Source organism: Armigeres subalbatus, chromosome 2 (assembly GCF_024139115.2).
Source record: "Armigeres subalbatus isolate Guangzhou_Male chromosome 2, GZ_Asu_2, whole genome shotgun sequence".
NCBI classification, from domain to species: domain Eukaryota; kingdom Metazoa; phylum Arthropoda; class Insecta; order Diptera; family Culicidae; genus Armigeres; species Armigeres subalbatus.
In genome coordinates, this window is record NC_085140.1 from 400,243,816 (window position 1) to 400,264,295 (window position 20,480).

The 20,480-nt window shown below is 39.4% G+C and overlaps 1 protein-coding gene across 4 annotated transcripts in view; it reads left to right on the forward strand.

Annotated features, from left to right (window-relative positions):
- LOC134213276 (facilitated trehalose transporter Tret1-2 homolog) overlaps window positions 1-20,480 on the forward strand; it is a 65,986-nt gene that overhangs the window by 16,987 nt on the left and 28,519 nt on the right. Inside the window, exons 1-2 of one of the 4 annotated variants that reach the window (XM_062692175.1) lie at window positions 15,319-15,793; window positions 18,862-19,149. The exons of 1 other annotated variant lie outside the window; for it this stretch is intronic. In XM_062692175.1, coding sequence (XP_062548159.1) covers window positions 19,139-19,149 — 11 coding nt within the window. In that variant the 5' untranslated portion in view covers window positions 15,319-15,793; window positions 18,862-19,138. Of the gene's footprint in view, window positions 1-15,318; window positions 15,794-18,524; window positions 19,150-20,480 lie in introns of those variants that run through there. 2 more of the 4 variants (XM_062692174.1, XM_062692172.1) reach the window with 2 other exon arrangements.

Consider the following 20,480-nt stretch of genomic DNA (forward strand, 5'->3'; position numbering starts at 1 on the left):
TTTTAGTAGAATGTATTCAACCGTCTAAGACGAGTTAAGTACTCTCCATTTAATTCCACCAATTATTTTCGATATCTTTGCAGATACGTATTTCGACCACAACTGTGTGATCGTCTTCAGTGTCTCGTACTTGACTCGACTTAGTCGAAAGAACATTAATAAAAAGTAATGCAATGTATTTCCATGAAGATAATTGGCACATGACAATAAATGTCAAATCTAATCAATTCACAGTCCATTTTGATCAAAATTGATTTATATGACGCTTTAAATAGCCTCACACCTCGGGAATCTTATCCATTGATTTTGTTCCCAAAAAAAGCAGGACTCATGCAATTTCGCCGCGAAAAGAGAAAAAAATCCTGGCCAATTTATAGTCTGGTTTACAGTTCGGAGATCTTCGCCGGTTTGTATTTTAAACATTGGCGTAACTACAGGGGGGCTAGGGGGGGGGCTATAGCCCCACCTAGAACTAAATTAGCCCCTCCTAGAATTTTTGCCACTTTGCATGAATATTGTACTTATCTAGCTCTCTGATCATATATAGGCGTAACTGCCAGGAATTAGTTCTCTTTATTCACATCTCTCTCTACGAAACTTACTTGATACTTGATGGGCTACAGCTCTTCGATGAACCTACGCCAAATGGAGTATCCTTCTCCACTGGACTCGATCTTGGGCCAATCGCTTCCAGTCGCCCTGAACATTGAGCGCCCTCAGGTCCTCTTCAACTGCAAAAAGCCATCGTGTACGTGGCCTTCCACGAAGCCTGCGGCCTCTTCCGGGTTCTCTACTAAATATTACCTTCGCTTGACGTTCTTCCGGCATACGAACAACGTGACCAGCCCACCGTAGTCTGCCGTGTTGTATAAGCTTAATAATATCCAGCCCTTTATACACCTGGTACAATTCGTGATTCATGCGACGCCGCCAGATACCGTTCTCCTGTTTACCGCCGAGTATTGTCCGCAGCACCTTACGCTCAAACACTCCGAGAGCTCTCCGATCAGCCTCCTTTAACGTCCATGTCTCATGGCCGTATAAAGCCACCGGAAGTAGTATACAGCGCGAGTTTTGTTTTCGTTTGCAGACTACGGGACTTAAGCTGGTTACGAAGTCCGTAATAAGCCCTATTTGCAGCTGCAATACGCCTTTTCACCTCGCGGGTAACATCATTATAGCACGTCACTAATGTTCCAAGATACACAAATTCTTCTACCACTTCAAATTTTTCACCATCCAGCACTATTTCGCTACCACCACCACTAATGAACCCACGTTGATTGCCAGCGACCATGTACTTCTCTCTACGAAACATTGAATCTATTTTAACAAATTTCGAACAATTGTTATATCTTACGATTGGAATGTTAAACACCAAAAACAGTACGCTCCCTTGATTCTCCAGCGCCAGATATCATTAATTAAGGAAATTGGAGTAGGAACAGTGGTTTCATGCTGATGCAATACGGATCGAATAAATAATAGAAGCAACATACTAAAAAAACAAACACAATTTCTAAAATTTTGATTGGATAAAGAAAGTTCTAGTTGCATACTAAAATGTCTGTATGGTCTTAATATTGACACAGCATAAAATGTTGGACAAACAAATTGTTTAAGGAACACAGGATGCTTAGCTTATCGGCATATTTCTAAAAAATCCTGATTTAAATTTGGTTTTCTCAGCAAGTATTTAATCTTTAAATATTTTAAAGTTTTTACAGAGTTTTGCGAGTATATTTAATTAAACCTAGCGTGTTCATAGTTCTTAAAGATGCATGACTTTTATTAAAGAATAATCAAATACTACGTACCATATGTCTGTATCGATCCAGATATTTTGAAAGCATTTTTTTTCTGTAGCTTTGAATGGTAATTTGGGGGATTTTTCTGCTATTTCCAGAAAGGCAAAATCTTGAGTTTTTGAGAAGAGGTAACAAAAATTTAAATGAGAAAGAATTTGGAATTCTTTGGGATGCATAAAACTCCACAGGCGTCTTACTACCCAACAAACAATGTAAGTTGAATAAGCTAGTTTCTTAGCTGAACAAACCAAATTGTGACGAACAATGCTTGTTGGGTAAGCTCATATGTCTTTCTAATCACATAAAGTTTTTCTGGAATCTGACGACAGGAAATTCGTCACTCACACTCAAGCTCCTGTGGAATGATAGTTCTGAGACGATCCGACAATGCGCCTCTCTAATCACAGGCAAAATCAGAATTTTAAAAGAAAATTTCTTTTGTCTTCTCTGACATCAACGTCAGATGATTTCCATGGAGAAAAAACTTCTGCAGCGTCGCCAAGCGATTATGATTCGCACTTTGATGTATGTTCGTCTCGGCTCTACATACCTGTATCTGAGAAAAACCGATTTGTTTTCAATAATTTTCCTTTCCAATTACAAACAGAAATAAAATCTGAATTTTGAAAGAAAATATCACTTGACTGCTACTGACGCCAACGTTTCTGCAGCGTTGCTCTCCGACGAGCGTTTGTGATTCTGATACTGACGGAAACTTCCTTCAGTACCGCGGGAATGCAACCGACGCCATTGTTTGCTATCAATCCTTTCTTTTCATAAAATGCCGGTCATGAAGTCGATTTTCAATCCACAATGCGTCTTTCGAATCACTCACAGCAAACGTTAATCCGAATCTTGCGTTAAAAATTTACTGCTGTTGTTGTGCGACGGCCACTCGATGATTTTCCGCTAATACGCTAAAATAAAATTTCAGCACCGCCATTGATATCCCGAGAACGCAATCGACGCCTAAAAATAACAGATTTTCTTTCCACAAAGCGCTTTTCTAATCACTGATAGAAGCGATAGTCTGAGCCTGTCTGAGCATTGCGTGGATATTTCTCTTGAGTACTGCTATTTTCGCCGACAGCCAGCGCATTGCATTCTAATCCATTGTTTTTTAATAGGTAGAGAAAATCTAAAAGAGTTTGTTTATCGATTGATACCAAAATCTCGAAAATCGTTACTTTTCGTGAAGGTCCCAATTTTGAATATCAATATGTAGATTTGCTTCCCTATCTTCGCAAAGGACGTAATGCTTTGCGTCAAAAATTAGCCCCTCCTAGAATTTTTCGTTAGTTACGCCAATGATTTTAAATCGGACCGAATTGTAATTTTTTTATAACCGAATTCCATAACTCTCGTCAGCACACATGGGAGCGAAATTAACAGACAAGCCCCTGATGTGTAAACTAGCCTTAAAGTACGTGAGGGCCTTAAATCTAGCTTTAAATCCGATGAAATTTTCTCTCGGTTTGAAACTGCCTAAAAACTTGATTTTGTTCTGTTGATTTATAAATTATTTTTTCATGCCTTTTTTACAGTGGATGATTTGGAAAATATCCAGAATTATTAAATTATTATAGAATTTAAGAAAAATGATTTACCTATTTCGGAAGTGTGAGGTGCCTACTAGCCTTACGATTCATGAGAATCCTTTCCCTCGTCTGACAATGGTATTGGTAGCACTGTCTTGCATTATTGGTACCACTGCGAGGAAATGTTGGTACCACTGGCTCGCACTGCAAAACAACGCTAAAGCGGATGTGGTTTTGAATCCTTATGATTCGTCGCCATTTTCAGTACAGACTTCTGTGAGGTAAGTCGTGTTTCGTGTGTGATCGTTCTCTCTCATGTCGAGTGATTCTACAACAGTAGTTATTAGAAACTTACGACTTCTAAATCCGGATCCTACTGGTTATTTACAGGAAGATTCAAAAAGAGTAATCGAAAATGAACTTGAACTGAAAATTAGAATGTCTGTCCTTGCGCTTTATTTTGTTGACTATGAGGAAATACTTGCCTACCAAGTTACTAATTCCGTTCAATCCACTGATGAAATTGCCCAAATTTTAATGCCTCCAGAATAAGCAGAAAAAATCATTGAAATGATTATTATTATTTATTCAGACTAAGGCCGAAGTGGCCTGTGCGGTATATAAGAGTCTTCTCCATTCGGCTCGGTCCATGGCTACACGTCGCCAACCACGCAGTCTACGGAGGGTCCGTAAGTCATCTTCCACCTGATCGATCCACCTTGCCCGCTGCGCACCTCGCCTTCTTGTGCCCGTCGGATCGTTGTCGAGAACCATTTTCACCGGGTTACTGTCCGACATTCTGGCTACGTGCCCGGCCCATCGCAGTCGTCCGATTTTCGCGGTGTGAACGATGGATGGTTCTCCCAACAGCTGATGCAATTCGTGGTTCATTCGCCTCCTCCACGTACCGTCCGCCATCTGCACTCCACCATAGATGGTACGCAGCACTTTCCTTTCGAAAACTCCAAGTGCGCGTTGGTCCTCCACGAGCATCGTCCAGGTCTCGTGTCCGTAGAGGACTACCGGTCTAATTAGCGTTTTGTAGATTGTCAGTTTGGTACGGCGGCGAACTCTATTCGATCGGAGCGTCTTGCGGAGTCCAAAGTACGTACGATTTCCAGCCACTATGCGTCTCCGAATTTCTCTGCTGGTGTCATTTTCGGCTGTCACCAGTGAGCCCAAGTACACAAATTCTTCTACCACCTCGATTCCGTCACCACCGATGCAAACTCGCGGTGGGTGGCTCACATTTTCTTCTCTTGAACCTCTGCCTATCATGTACTTCGTCTTCGACGTGTTGATGACTAGTCCGATCCGCTTAGCTTCCCTCTTCAGTCTGATGTAGGCTTCCTCCATCTTCTCAAAGTTACGTGCCATAATATCTATGTCGTCGGCGAAGCCAAATAGCTGGACGGACTTATTGAAAATTGTACCACTCGTGTTAATCCCTGCTCTTCGTATTACCCCTTCCAAAGCGATGTTGAATAGCAAACACGAAAGACCATCACCTTGCCGTAACCCTCTGCGGGTTTCGAAGGGACTCGAGAATGCCCCTGAAACTCGAACTACGCACATCACCCGATCCATCGTCGCTTTGATCAATCGTGTCAGTTTATCCGGAAATCCGTGTTCGTGCATTAGCTGCCATAGCTGGTCCCGATCGATTGTATCATATGCGGCTTTGAAGTCGATGAATAGATGATGTGTGGGCACGTTGTATTCGCGGCATTTCTGCAGTACTTGGCGAATGGCGAACACCTGGTCCGTGGTGGAGCGTTCGCCCATAAAACCCGCCTGGTACTGCCCCACGAACTCCCTTGCAGTTGGTGCTAGTCGACGGCATAAAATTTGGGAGAGTACCTTGTAGGCGGCGTTCAGCAATGTGATTGCGCGGTAGTTGCTACAATCCAGCTTATCGCCCTTTTTGTAGATGGGACACACGACACCTTCCATCCACTCCTGCGGCAAAACTTCATCCTCCCAAATCTTGGTAATGACCCAGTGCAGCGCTCTAGCCAGTGCCTCACCACCGTGTTTAAATAGCTCTCCTGGTAGTTGGTCAACCCCAGGGGCTTTGTTGTTCTTCAGCCGGCCAATCTCCTCCTGGATTTCCTGGAGATCCGGAGCCGGTAGAATTATGTCCTGCGCGCGTTCTCCCAGGTCCATCACCATACCGCCATCTTCGTCTGCCACATCGCCATTCAGGTGCTCTTCGTAGTGCTGCCGCCACCTTTGGATCACCTCACGCTCGTTCGTAAGAAGGTTCCCGTTTATGTCCTTACACATATCAGGCTGTGGCACGTGGCCCTTACGTGAACGGTTTAACTTCTCATAGAACTTTCGTGCGTTATTAGCGCGGTACAGTTCCTCCGTCTCTTCACGGTCTCGATCTTCCTGCTGGCGCTTTTTCCTCCGGAAAATCGAGTTTTGTCTGTTCCGCGCCTGTTTATATCGTGCCTCGTTCGCCCTCGTGCGGTGTTGCAGCAATCTCGCCCATGCTGCATTCTTCTCTTCCACTAACTGCTCACATTCGCCGTCATACCAGTCGTTTCTTTGATCCGGGGGCACCGTGCCTAGTGCAGCGGTTGCGGTGCTACCAATGGCGGATCGAATATCTCTCCAGCCATCTTCAAGAGACGCTGCGCCTAGCTGCTCTTCCGTTGGAAGTGCCACTTCCAGCTGCTGCGCGTATTCTTGGGCTAGTCTACCGTCTTGTAGCCGCCCAATGTTAAGCCGCGGCGTCCGACTTCGACGCGTGTTGTACACCGTCGAGAGTTTTGAGCGCAGGCATACTGCAACGAGGTAGTGTTCGGATTCAATATTCGCACTGCGGTAAGTGTGGACGTTCGTGATGTCGGAGAAGAATTTACCGTCGATTAGAACGTGAACGATTTGGTTTTCCCTTTCTTGGTTAGGTGATCTCCATGTGGCCTTGTGGATATTTTTGCAGGGAAAGAAGGTGCTTCGGACTACCATTCCGCGGGAGGCTGCGAAGTTTATGCATCGTTGGCCGTTGTCATTCGATACGGTGTGCAGACTATCCGGTCCGATGACCGGTCTATACATTTCCTCCCTTCCTACCTGTGCGTTCATGTCACCGATGACGATTTTAACGTCCCGCAGTGGGCATCCATCGTATGTCTGCTCCAGCTGTGCGTAGAACGCTTCTTTCTCGTCGTCGGGTCTCCCTTCGTGTGGGCAGTACACGTTGATGATGCTATAGTTGAAGAAGCGGCCTTTAATCCTCAGCTTGCACATCCTTGCGTTGATTGGCTGCCACCCAATCACGCGTTGGCGCATCTTACCCAGCACTATGAAGCCGGTTCCCAGCTCGTTGGTGGTGCCACAGCTTTGGTAGAAGGTAGCCGCTCGATGCCCGCTTTTCCACACTTTCTGTCCTGTCCAGCAAATCTCCTGCAGCGCCACGACGTCGAAGTTGCGGGGATGTAATTCATCGTAGATCATCCTGTCGCAACCTGCGAAACCTAGCGACTTGCAATTCCATGTTCCAAGCTTCCAATCGTGATCCTGTATTCGTCGTCTAGGTCTTTGCCGATTATATCGAGTCGCATTATCTCTTATATTGTTCGTAATGATTGGTTTTCTAGGCGGCTTATTGGGCCTGCGCAAACCTCCTGTCTCGTCGGAGGGCCGTCGTGTCAGGGCTGTTTATCGTCCCACCTAACACCAGGACTTGGGCTTGTGCGCTTTGAGCGGCACATGGTCGCTTTGGTGGGGCCTACTTGCGGATACATGCAGCTTTTTATAGAGGTTTAACAGGGCCCACTGTCAAACCCCACCACATCCTAGGCAAGCCCCACAACTCGCAGATGGCCTGGGGAGGGATCGTCAAGCCCTTGGACATAGTCCCTGCTGCCTACATTGAAATGAAACTGTATGAAAAAATCTCCCGGCGAAGCTCCTGTTGTCATTAACTGTTAAAAATCTTAAGAAAAGTCGATCATTGGAAAATATAAAATGGCATAGATACACACTTATTTTTTACCGGGATCTCGGCAATTTGTCCAACTTTTACCGAGATTTGCACAGCCCTAGTAAACATGATTTTTGCCGAGATTTCTGACAAAATAACTGAAAATAGGCAAATAATTTGCCGAAAATCAGCTAACAAATCGGCATTTTTGCTGGGATCTCAGTTTATATTTTGCTGGACACACAGCTGTGCGTTTTTTGCCGAGCTGCAAAAACAAAAACTAATTATGTAGCATTCTTTTAAAAGCAACACTAACATAACATATCATCTCACACTATTTTATACGTTTCGTCCACTTTCTTTGTTGAGAGATGAGCCAGCCGAGGGTGGCAAATCTCTCTAATAAAGACACACACAAAAATACACTTCCTATGTATTTGTCTAAAATTTTAAATTTGTTTGAATAATATCTTGAGCTTTTTGGAAGTATCAATGAAAAACGGGACAAATTGAGGATTTCTTAGATTACGGGACAGGTCTAAAAAACGAGAAAGGTCTAGACCACTGAGATAGCGGCGTCATTCGGCTGCTTCTTTAGAATAAAGCTTCGCAGCCGGTGGAACAGGCCGGATCAAGAAAGTTGTGCTCCATGACTTCCTCCGGAGAATAGAAGTTTTTGAGCTGCTGATCAGTGGGAGTTGAGCCCCGTATTCCCTTAGGCGAGCAGAAAAACATCTCCTTGTCTTATTTACTGGGTAGGGTAAAATGCCCAATAGTGGACCCTTCAGTCATTTTTGCATTATTACAGCACAATGTAAACATTTTGCTATGAAATTCCATCGGGAGAACCTACTTTACAGTCCTATGATTTGATTACATGCATTGGAAATGCCATGGAAAGTAAAATTAAATGATTTTTTTTAATTAAAAAAAAAATAAACACAAGAGTGTCCATTATTGGAATATTTTGGAGGTCCATAATAAGGAAGAAGAACGTCCCGAAACGGAACATAAAAATCAAATGAAGTGTCGACTATAGAGAAGCAAACTCCTATTATGGGCAAATTCCTATAGGGCGAATTCAGTCAGACTTTAAAACGTTAATTTCAAAGAATAACGTCTTGTATTTGAGTGTTTTATGTATGTATCGTGAAGAAGAGATGCAGAACTCGGTATTAGATGTCAAGCAGAATTAATATGTTGAAAATTTCTACTCCGTATGACAAAAAGAGCAAAATTTCGCTACTAGGGGGTCCACTATTGGGCATTTTACCCTACTTACCGCATGGTCTTCCATGCGAAAATATTTATCATAACGTGTAGAACACAATCAGCATCAAATTACACATGAGGCATGAAAATCATTGCAATACTATCTCAATTCGTAAAGACTTCTTAACTGTAAAAAGTCTATCAAATTGGTGAAAAAGAAAATTATTGGGAACGAAATTGGGAACATGGAACGAAAAAACGACGATACTTAAAACAAAAAATGCTACTATTTAGTATTGAGGGTGTGGAACTGCTTACACTAAAGCACAACGGAATAAATATAGGCATCATGATATGTCTATGCTACCTCAACTGATCTTCAATCTCAGTCTAAAGTTAAGCCATAATAGTAAACCAATTCAGTCCTGAAAGCAAACACTATTACAATCGGTTAAGTTATGACGTGATTGCCGTTACGGTACTGAATCTCAGCAGAAACGTGCGATTGAAATAGAATAACACAGCTGCCACTATTTGTTTTCGATAGATCAGAGATTTCCAAACCATTTGGATGTGTGCCCCTCCTAGATGTGGAATTTGTACAACAAATTGATATTGCAAGGTAATAAATATTTTGTAAATACATTTTTAGAATTATGCATTAATGTTTAACAGTAATTCGCAAAGTCATTTGTTCTAATAAGTTTTAATAATCATGTTCACCGTACAATTATTAGTTTTTACTCCGTAAATAACCGTGACTAGAAAAAAAAGCGCAAAGAATTTAGGATAGTTTTTCTTTAATTTTCGATGTCATTAAAGGCACCAACAATGCGGAAGGAAAGGCATATTAGTGAAACCAAGATCACTTTTACATCTCGATAATTTTCTTGGAAATGTGTTTTTGTTAGTTGATAAGGATCTATGTCCCCTTCAATATGTAATTTAGAATACATTCTTAATCGTAATTTATTTATCAAGATATTTTTAGATTACATTTTGTTAGGTTGCACCAAACGGTTTGGGAACCTATGTGCTCTATTCATTTGGCTATAGATATAGGACCGGTTGGTCGGTATTGATACACAGCTTAGTGGGGGAGCAGTAGGGTGTAAAAGGGTGGCGTATGGATAGATGACGTTGATAAAAAATGAGAGACGCGCACTGTGCCCAAGTCTGTGCTTCAGCATATTAAAAAAATACTATTTTTAGCAGAATGAAATGGTTTGTTTATTCAAGTGCATTTGCATATCCCATTCGTTGCAGCTAAGTAAATTTATAAACTGAATGGAACTTCCACTCCGAGCTTCTTTGTGGCAATACCACTGCCGTAGATAATCTGCAGGTCTTATCCAGATTAAGGCTCACTTTACGTAGTATCTACTAGCACATGGTCCGCCTTTTTTGCAAAGCTGTTGTGAATCCATACAGTTGTGTTGTGGTAAGCCAGTCGCGTAAACCTAATCACTGATTGGCAGTGTGCACACTTCAACCGACCAGCTACTAATATCCATCGTCGACTGAGTCAGTAAGTGTTGTTCAATCCAGACGATCGATATTTTGTTTGTTTTGCCGATGATATATACTAACTGTTATGGCGTAGTCGGTACGATTTGTTAATCTGCGAATCATGCTAATAGAGATGAATCAAAGTCGAAACAAAAAAAAATCTGGGCCATTTTGATTCCTGTTTTTGTCACCAAGTGTGTTTGTTTTTCATTTTAAGAGGATTCTATTTGCTACGAAACGAAAATAGGATTCTCAAAAAGCAGGAAACTTCAATTAAAAGGTTCTCTTTATTTGTTTAATTATAGGTGATCGATGTTTTCTTTCATGCTAACGCGCGACTATCCAATAAGTTCGAGAAATGATTTCAGTACATTTCGGTATTTAAAAAAAAATTAAAATATTTCATTCTTGTATTACAATTTGTCATACAATTACCAGAGTTTGTGTTTAAAGCCTATTCAGATTGTGACTCAAGAGTATCTTAATGAAATTAAGATACTTCTAATAAGTAGAAATGCTCGTAGTCTGAGTAAGAGTTCATTCGAAATACATCACTTTACGCATGCGTGGGTTCCGTTTCAAATGGATAGCCCTTGAGAACGCGATTGCTACACGGAAAAACATATTTTGTGGTTTGAAATGTTTTGCCACGGAACATGCAAATAAACTTACTTTCAATTAAACTTCCTGAAATTTTAAATCGAAATGAATTCAAATAGCGCTGGCTTGTAAAATTCAATTTAATTCAATTGACTATCAGCTATTTATTTGTTTATACTCCCAGTTTATTCACATGTCGTTCAATTCGCGAATACTTTTTGCTATGTTGCATAATTAATTATTTATGATGCTTTGAATTAATTAGCATTTGGCTTATTACGATGTTGTTCATAGGTTGGACCTTAGTTAAGTACATGTTTTTCTTTTAATATCCCTGTCTAGAATGCTATCAGAAATCAATAAAGGGAGGGATCCTTGATTCCAATGTAAGACAAGAATAACTAAAGCATAATGATTACCACTTCTGGGTAGGGAAGAAGATGGGAATGTTAATGTGGTGTCAACTTTAAGAGAGGCCACCGCCCTTGTGTTGAATAGTGTTGAATATTGAGAAGGAAAAATCGTCTCAATTTAATTCATAAATAATTCGATACAGGAAATTGTGCACCATCTTAAAAATCGTGTCCTATACAATTGGTTGACCAATGAATGGTTAACGGAATTTTCCAAGTAAGGTTAATAACCTAGTGGTGCTAGTAACAATCCGGACGTACAATTGAACGACCTAATGCTACCTCTTCCGCTTCTAAAAAGGCGCTGACAGGTCGATTAAACGAGTGCGCTTTAGATACACTATTCGATGTGCAAAACCCATAATCAAGTTTTTTGTACATGTTCCATGCATATTATCCGCAAAACGTGATACGCCCAGTTGAAACAAGCTTTGTATTCGGAAATACTGAGAGCTGAACGCCAGTTAAAACAATTACATACATTGATGTGTACACACCAGTTAATCGGGTGGCAAGCTCGGTAAATTTGTGTTAACAGGCCGTATCTGCAGTCTACGCACGTTTCCTTTGAACGGAATCGATGAGGTAATGGTGAATTATTGGATTTTATCCTGAGTTGAGAGTAATAAATTTGCATTTGTTGATATTTACAGTACTAACTATTATTTTTTCACCAAAGCAAAAAAATGGGTACATCAAAAACATCTACCGTCTGGTTGTACAAGAAGCTGATGTGAGACCATCCTTTCGAAAATAGACCAAAATAAGTAAAAACTCATTTCAATCCACATAATCATAACGGAGACTTTCTCGTCTTCAATTTATTATATATATATATATATATATATATATATATATATATATATATATATATATATATATATATATATATATATATATATATATATATATATATATATATATATATACAAATATGATTTATTCTTTCTGGTGTCAAAACAAGAAAATTCTTTAGCGGAAAAATAGTTTGTGCTTGATTTAAAATTCGTTCATTTATCGAAAGTAAAAGTTTAAAACTTCATAGTGGGTTTTATACAGTAATCTATAAAGCTTGACAGCTTTTGTAAGTCTTGATCAAAACTAATATATAACTACTATTTGATTTTATGTTAATTCCATTTCATAGTTCTTAAGAGGAATACAAGAACATTATAGAACCTTGAAACCTTGGAAGTCAAAACACGGTTCTCTAGTACTCTTGCGGATCTAATAAAATGACAACTGTATAAAACCGAAATAAAACCACGCTTGCTACTCCGTTATTGCTAGATCAGCTGTAACCAACCGATGATGTTTGGGACTAACATCATCCTCAATGTGTGAAAACTGGTGTCCCAAAATTAAGCAATACTAGCGCCGGTCGTGTCCGAATGCAGGTCAATTGAGGAATGGGTAGGAAAATGTTGACGTGATACTCGCTTTGTAGGAAGCTGACGAGTCATCTGCAGTTCACGATAAATCATTGGGATATTGGATATACGGGGTAGGGAGCTACATTGATTCATTTTGGCAAACGGTATGCCGAGTGTAACTTGTAGTTAGTTTGAACGCACGAAGCAAAACAAAGTAATACTGAACTCTCGTTCTGCGGTTCCAAACGCGTTCGATCACGCACTAATTATTTTCTTTTCGACCACACAAGACAGAACAAAATAACGCGGATCTTGAGATCGTTCTGCGTTTCCAAACGTGTTCGGTAGCGCATTTATTATTTTCTTTTCGACCGCATAAGGCAGTATTTATCTATTTGAAATGAAAAGAAATACAAGGAAAGATCTATCAGTACTCGATAACCATATATAACCAGCATATAACCAAAATATTACTAGAGGATTGCACCCCTATTTTTATTCCTAGCTCCACTATTCAGTCATAAATACCGTGTAAGATCAAGTTCCGTCCACGTTGAGATATCACTAAATTAAAGGGGATTTAAGGGAATACATTTATAAATGGGTATACCCCGTTAGACATAAGTACGTTAGGCATAAGGACGTTAGCCATAAGTACGGTAGGCATAATGGATGTTAGGCATAACGGAATATAGGCATAATGTACGTTAGGCATAAAATGACCCAAAGAACAGCCTATGACATAGCGAAGGCAGAATTAAGCCAAACGTCCATTATGCCTAACGTACATTATGCCTATTGTTCGTTATGCCTATTGTCCATTCTGCCTAACGTCCATTATGCCTAATGTACTCATGCCTGACGTCCTTGTGCCTAACGTCGCGGACCCTTATAAATCATTTCTCTCATCCTGATCTTATACTTGACAGTAAGCTTTCTGGCCGTTGAAATGGAAAATATGGTCTTAAATTAAAATCGCCACCCAGAAAACGAAAAGTTTCAGGCGCCATTTTGTCGCGTGCCGAATATAATTCAAGACAAAATTTTCAAAACGACTTATCTGCTTTTGTAAACAAAGATTCAAACGACGATTTGGCGAATCTGAAAGCTCTCCCACGCAAACCAACAGTACCAATAGGTAGGTGGAGGTTTCCGCTACCTGTTGATGGTGTTGGTTTGCGTGGGAGAGCTACCAGATTCGTCAAATCATCGTTTGAATGTTTGTTTACAAAAGCAGATAAGTCGTTTTGAAAATTTTGTCTTGAATTGTACCGAAAGTGACAGTGTTTAAATTGCAAAGTGCATTCAATAGAAAAAGATCAGCAGAATAAAAATCAAAGGGATCGCTTCTCAAGATGCGTATTTAACTATTTACAGTACTAATCTGATCATTCGTTCTTCATTGAATTAAATATTTAGTTAGAAAATAGTTGTACGGATTGGTGGACGGATTTCGAATCGGAATGTATTAATTTTCTTCATCATTTTATCATATTTTTCGTAGTTTTCAATCCAATACAGTGGAGCATATAAAAATATAGGCCCTCGGGCACCTGTATCAATAACGAACGTTCTATTTGAATTCGATTCATATTTTCTAGATTATTTTTAATAAAATTGAGTGCTTAGGTGTACGGATTTTGATGCACCACGGTATTACATTTGGTTGGAATGTAACAGGATAGTATTGAGCGAGGGTGGGAACACGAAGTGCTGCCGAAACAGATCTTTTCCCTATAGATAGTTCACCACATCTCACTTTGTGAAAAGAAATTTAAGGCCATAAAGAGGAAAGCAGAAACAAGTCCCTGGAAGCGAATACTCGATCGATGTTGTTCCCAATCATAACGATGAAAATTTTGACCCGTTTTCGATGTCCGCACGGTTTGGCAATCTACGTACTCTTAGATTAGTAGAATTGCGAAAAAAACCGAGCCTCAACGCGGCACTTGATGCAATCAAATTTAACGCGAACTCCGGAAAAACCGGATAAAGTCGTTTGGCATAAAGCCCTTTGGCTTAAGGCTGTTTGGCATAAAGGTCGTTTGGCATAATGTTCATTTGGCATAATAGTTGTGTTATCAATTTCGAAACTATGCATAATATGTTCAATTATTTATAATGATTGTCATTTGAACATTATTAGAAAAATGTTTCAAAGCGATTATTCCGAAATAAAGATCAGATTTTATCAAGGAAGGCAATAGGAAGGAAGGAAGGAACTTTTTGTTATCTGCAATCTGCATATTTCACTAAAAATCTTTCATACATAAAAAATAAGCAATGTTCCATCCGTCTAACCATGTAAGACGAGTTTAGTACTCTCCATTTAATTCCACTAATTATTTTGTTATCTTTGGACAATGTTCCATGTTAATTTTCATAACAAAAACAAGAATTGTCCATACTTCTATGAACAAAATAAAAAAATATATTTTTGGAAGTATAACGCTTGCAAGGAATGGACATTACTTGTCACCGTGTTGTCGGAGACAACATGTACATTTTACACTAATTGTACAGCTATAGCATCATCAAATACTTTCCAATTACTTGTATCTATAATTATGCTAAAATCTTTCAATACTATTCGTTTAAGCCATACCTACGTGTGCAGTGCACACAGCTTTCAATCACTTCCGTGCTTTCAAGTTCATCGTTACCAATTAGAAAACAAGACGTGCAGACTAACACCACGATAGAACTAATTTGGCCAATAGCTTTACACACGGTCGGTTTCGTGACTTTCACCCGTGCCTGGCACACGAAAACCCGATCCCGAATGCTAGACTGCCGTCATCGAGGTTGTCTATAGGAATCTATATAAGTACCATATTTGCTGCTTTCCACGCGGATTTTCCTCACACGGACAGGAATTTTCCCAACCCAAGCAAAGGTATTCAGCAGCGTTGAGCTCAGTCTTTTAGGCACCACTGCAGTTGCCACATCGATCGGGAAAAACTTATCGGTGCTCTTGAAACGTGCAATCGTGTTCTTTAGGCTAGCTAGAGGTGGTAGTCTATCATCTCCGTTCGGCATACCGTGCGTTCCTGCTACAGATCGATCTGTTTGTCCTGTCCATCGAACTGTCGACGACGGTCGTCGTCGCTCTTTCCTTGTCATATCTAGCAGCACCCATCAAGTGATTCTGAGTAAATTTGTTTGTCATTGCTGGCGGTCGATGTCGATGGGGCGAAGCGATATACTGTGCGACGATGAAGCACTTGTTAAATAACGAATAACAAGCGAAATATCTACATACATATCGAGCCGAGGAGGAAAGGTGCGTTCCTGCACCAAACAGTTCCAGAACAATTTGCCTACGACACTCCGCACTAACAAACGCGCGGTAATGGTTCTGTGGCGCTAACTGTGCGATGGCATTTCAGTGCGACTTTCCAATTGTGTATGTACACGTCCATCGTAAGGACAGAGGCCACAGTTCACGGAGAAACAGTACGATGTAATTGAGCCTAACCGATTGTTCGTGGGCCGTGACACGGACAGATGGGTTGTCCGATCCTGTCGGAATGAGTGCACACACCAAAGCTCTGGGGATGTCCATGGAAAAATACTGGAGAGCTGGGAGTTGTTTTTGTCGTATTTAATGAAGTGGAAAAAGTAGGTATATAGCCGACCTGTTATACGGCAGTGACAATTTGAGATAGGAAAATTTTGAACAGACACAATGTAAACAGAATAGTAATTAGTCATTCAGCGAGTTGCAAAAAGATGTTTTTTTTTCAGCACAAATTGAACATTTATGTAACCAGGCTTGCTAAGTTGAATAATTACAATGAGTGCTAAGGATCGAGTCTTGCAACAAGTGGCATAAGTACAATGATAATGAGACTTGGATTTAATTATTCGAGTCCCAGTGGCGTAGCCCCGGGGGGTGTTTTTGGACATAAAACTCCCTCCAAAGTCAAAATTTTCAGAAGAACTTTTTTTTCGAAAATATTTTTTTTCCGGAAAGCCCCCCTCCAGACCAATTTTCTGGCTACGCCACTGTCGGGTCTGTAATGCTTTGGTCTGATTTTCTTCACAATCACATGAGCAATAACAAAAATGAGAAAAAAATTTCAAGACGACGAGAGAACCTGCTCCTGGAGAATTTGAAACTAATAAACGGCAACATCTTTCACATAATTTGGTAATGTGCAGAACATACTATTGGACCACTCAACTTCCCTTTTAAACAAAATGTTATCTTATAAGTAGTGTTCCACTACTGAGACGACATTGCAGAGACGATTCTTTGTTTCCCATGTTTTCAAACTTGTCGTGCGTCAATGTCGTGCAAGGTTTCTATAATAATTTGTAGGTCCTGCTTCCGGAAAATTTACATAATCTTCAAAATATTTTGCTCAATTACTTATAGCTGAGAATACATTATTTCAACAGTTCGTTAGTCTAATTGAGCAAATCGTGGTCATGTCACTGGTGTTTGACTCTTGATATTTCATTATAACACTGAAATGATTGCTATAATGAATTACTTATTTGAGTTGCATTTTTGTCATTATACCACTATTTGCAAAAATGTAGAAAAGTAGGCCGTTTTATCACTCATACACGAGATGTATTGTATTGTGAATTGGAATTGCCAAATGTTTCTGATTCGGAAAAGTGTAGAATGAAATTCATAATATTTTTAAATAGTAGTTTGTGCAACAAGTTTCAAAAAGATGATTTTTTCAGCAAGAGTTGTACGTTTATCCAACGAGGCTTGCCGAGTTGGATATATACTACGAGTGCTGAAAAAAATCGAGTTTTGCAACGAGTTGTACACGCTATTTTTTGCAATGACGAAAAATGGACTTCAATTTGGTAAATCTGTACCCAAATTGTACAGTCTATTTTTCTCCACATGATCGTTTTGCCAATAAATTATGTTGATGTAGAGAACAATAAGATTCCATGTTCCCGTGTCACATTACAAGTTTGATAAGCCTTGAAGCGATAGATGTACAGCATGGCCCATAAAAAATTGCGAAAATATTTTATAACTTATGCCTTTGTACATTAAAGGGTTATTTCTACTATTAATATATATGTGTGTAAGCAAACGTATCATGAAAAAAACGTTTGTATCTAGTGAATGTATTAATGAAAAAAAATGTTACTATGTAACATAGTCTCTCAACTATGTAACTATGTAACTATAATTTTGATGTTTTCGCATTTTTTTATGGACCATACTGTACTTGCCTTTGGAAATTTTTGATGTCATGTCCATCAAACTATTCCATTTATTACGCGACGCAGAGAATACACTATTTGAACACTTACCCAAGCTAATTCAGCAAAATGTAGTCATGTAACTACTGCTCTGATGATGGTTTTTCATTATAGCACCAAAATGAGTGTTATAATGAATATTATGCAACCCATTTGAGTTGCATAATGTTCATTAAAGCACCCATTTCGTTGGTATGGAAAAGTAGGCCGTTTTATCACTCAAAGACGAACTGTAAACCAGATATTATGATCAGGAATTGCAAAAAGGAACTTTATTTTGATAAGATGCGCGTCTACAAAACAAGACCTTGCTGAGTGTGGCTGGGTTCAATTACCGGCGCCAGTGTAGGCAATATTCCGTTTGGAAATGGTCTCGACTTCCCTCCCAAGTAACATTTTAAGTTTTATAATGCTCTTGAAGACAATAATTCACTCTACAAGAGTGTGATAAATCCAGTATAAAACCAAAATGTTACTAGGGCTGGGCATATAAGTATCATCGTGTTAGCCTCATGATATACAAATGGAAAAATGGTAACTTGGCTTAGAAACCTCGCAGTTATAACTGTGGAAGTGCTTAATGAACATTAATGTCCCAGTGGGAGATGTAATGCCAATTAGAAGAAGAAGAAGAAGCCTGACTTTAGCCTGGTTGGTCCGATAATATGTTTTTTCTGTTACTTTTCAAACGACTATAGTGGGTACGAGGCACAATGCCACGAAAGAACCAAATTCTGCGCACTTTTTGATATATTTTGGAAAATCAAATGTCGATGGTAGCTCCGAATATGATATCATTATGCTAATACAAGTGCTGAAGATAACAATTCCGATATTTGTGCTATGTTTTGGAATCTTATATTTTCGAAAACCGGCCAGATTGAATCTATTATAGTTCTGAAACATTTGTCCATAGTTTGATTATTAGTTTGAGTAAAATTTGAACTTGAAAGCAGTTATAGAATACATTCCTGTCATCCAGATTATTCTTCCTAGGCATCCCTAGTTAGCACTTTTCTCCCATATCACCGTCACGGCCATCGTGGAATCAGTCAACACGGCAAAGGATGCAATCGCTCGAGAGCATCACGTTGGATCAAACGGTCTTTGGGCGGAGGCCAGAAATCATTTTGCACCGAGACCTCGAGTGGAGAATATTTCTACAGTAAATATTGCTGCACACTTGAATAATAGTATACCAGCGCGAACAATCGAATCCGCTTACCTTCCTAGTTCCTTCGCAAACAAAACCGTAGTAGCGGTCAGTGATAATTATTTTCGCATTCATCGTTGAACATACAAATAGTAAGCCTATCTCAGATGTACAGTGAACCGACCGAAGCGGTAGATGATTTATGGGCGCATATCGGAAACATAGTGCTAAGTGAATCCAATTAAAGTGTCGACAGTTTGTTTAATCCGTGAGCTTGCCGCAAGCCAAGTGATCAGTGAGGCTCCGATATCGCAGTGCTTCCCGTTAGTGTGCCACACATCGTCGATTGGTAATTGGATGGAAATAAGGTGAATTCATTAGCATTAGTTCCGAGCATGCTGTCTCAGCCCCCAAGATAGGTTCCGTTTACTTAGAAAAAGTTGTTTACCTCAATGCAAGTTCAATGGCACATCGTCATCGGGTTGAAGATTTGGATGGTTTCTTGCTTCACTTCTAATTGAATTGAAAACCTAAAATTTACGTAACATCTTCTCTTGTGAATGACACAGAACTTTGTGTTATTCACTTAAATATATTATATGTACCATACTGAGTTTATTTAATTATTTTCTTTATTTACTAGCGTTAGTTAAAAATAGGGAATATGAAATTGGTAACAATTAAATGTTTCAAATTTTTACATTTGAATAACATGTTTTGAATGAAATAACTTGGAATAACTAACTAATATATATTATAATATCTTTGAATAATAGAAGTTTACTCTTGAACATATCAAATAAAAACAAAATTAGATTTAAAAAACCTAAAGTTTTTATTTTTTCAATTTTGAGTGTCAATTTTTATACATATACCCTTTTTTCAAGTTGCTAGCACAACTTGAAATTTTTCATTGAAATTTTGCATTTTATGGGGGACATTTCCACTTTTCAATCCAATTTTTTCAATAATGATTTATGAATGCAAAACTTCTATTCCAAATATGTATTTATTTGTTGAAAACAATATTTCATGCAAACTTTATACTTGATGAGCTTCAGCACTTCGATGAACCTACGCCGAATGGAATATCCTTCTCCACTGGACTCGATTTATGACCAATCGCTCTCTGGTCCTCATCAACTGCAAAACACATTGTGTACGCGGCCTTCCACGAAGCAAACGGCCTCTTCCGGGGTCTCTACTAAAAGTTTCATGTATATTGATTTCAAATTTTCGCAAATCATTTCTATTCCATTGCCTAAAATTATCTGATGTGATAGTTTTGAATCAGATATCTTTCTGGCGAAGAGCCACAACAAACTGAATAAGGATTATGCAACAAATCAACCTCAAGACTGCAAATGTTGTCGTCACCGTTTTTCGTTCTCGATGACGGAACGACTGAGCACACATAGGTACTTACCTTCACTCTCTCGTGTACCATTTCGCCGCCTCCATATCGAATATGTAGTTTATTGTATGTCTATACTTTTTCAAGGTTCGACACCAGATGGCTATATATTTTTGCATTCCTCATTCACAACCTATCCAAATAGCTACTCTTGGTTTGTTTTGGCTTTCCGCATCCATGCACGCTGTTTGTATCTACATATATGTAGGCATGATATTTTTCGAACGCGGCGCCGAGTGTTCCTTTATTTTTTCCGATTTTCTATCAAAGAGTTTAATATATGCA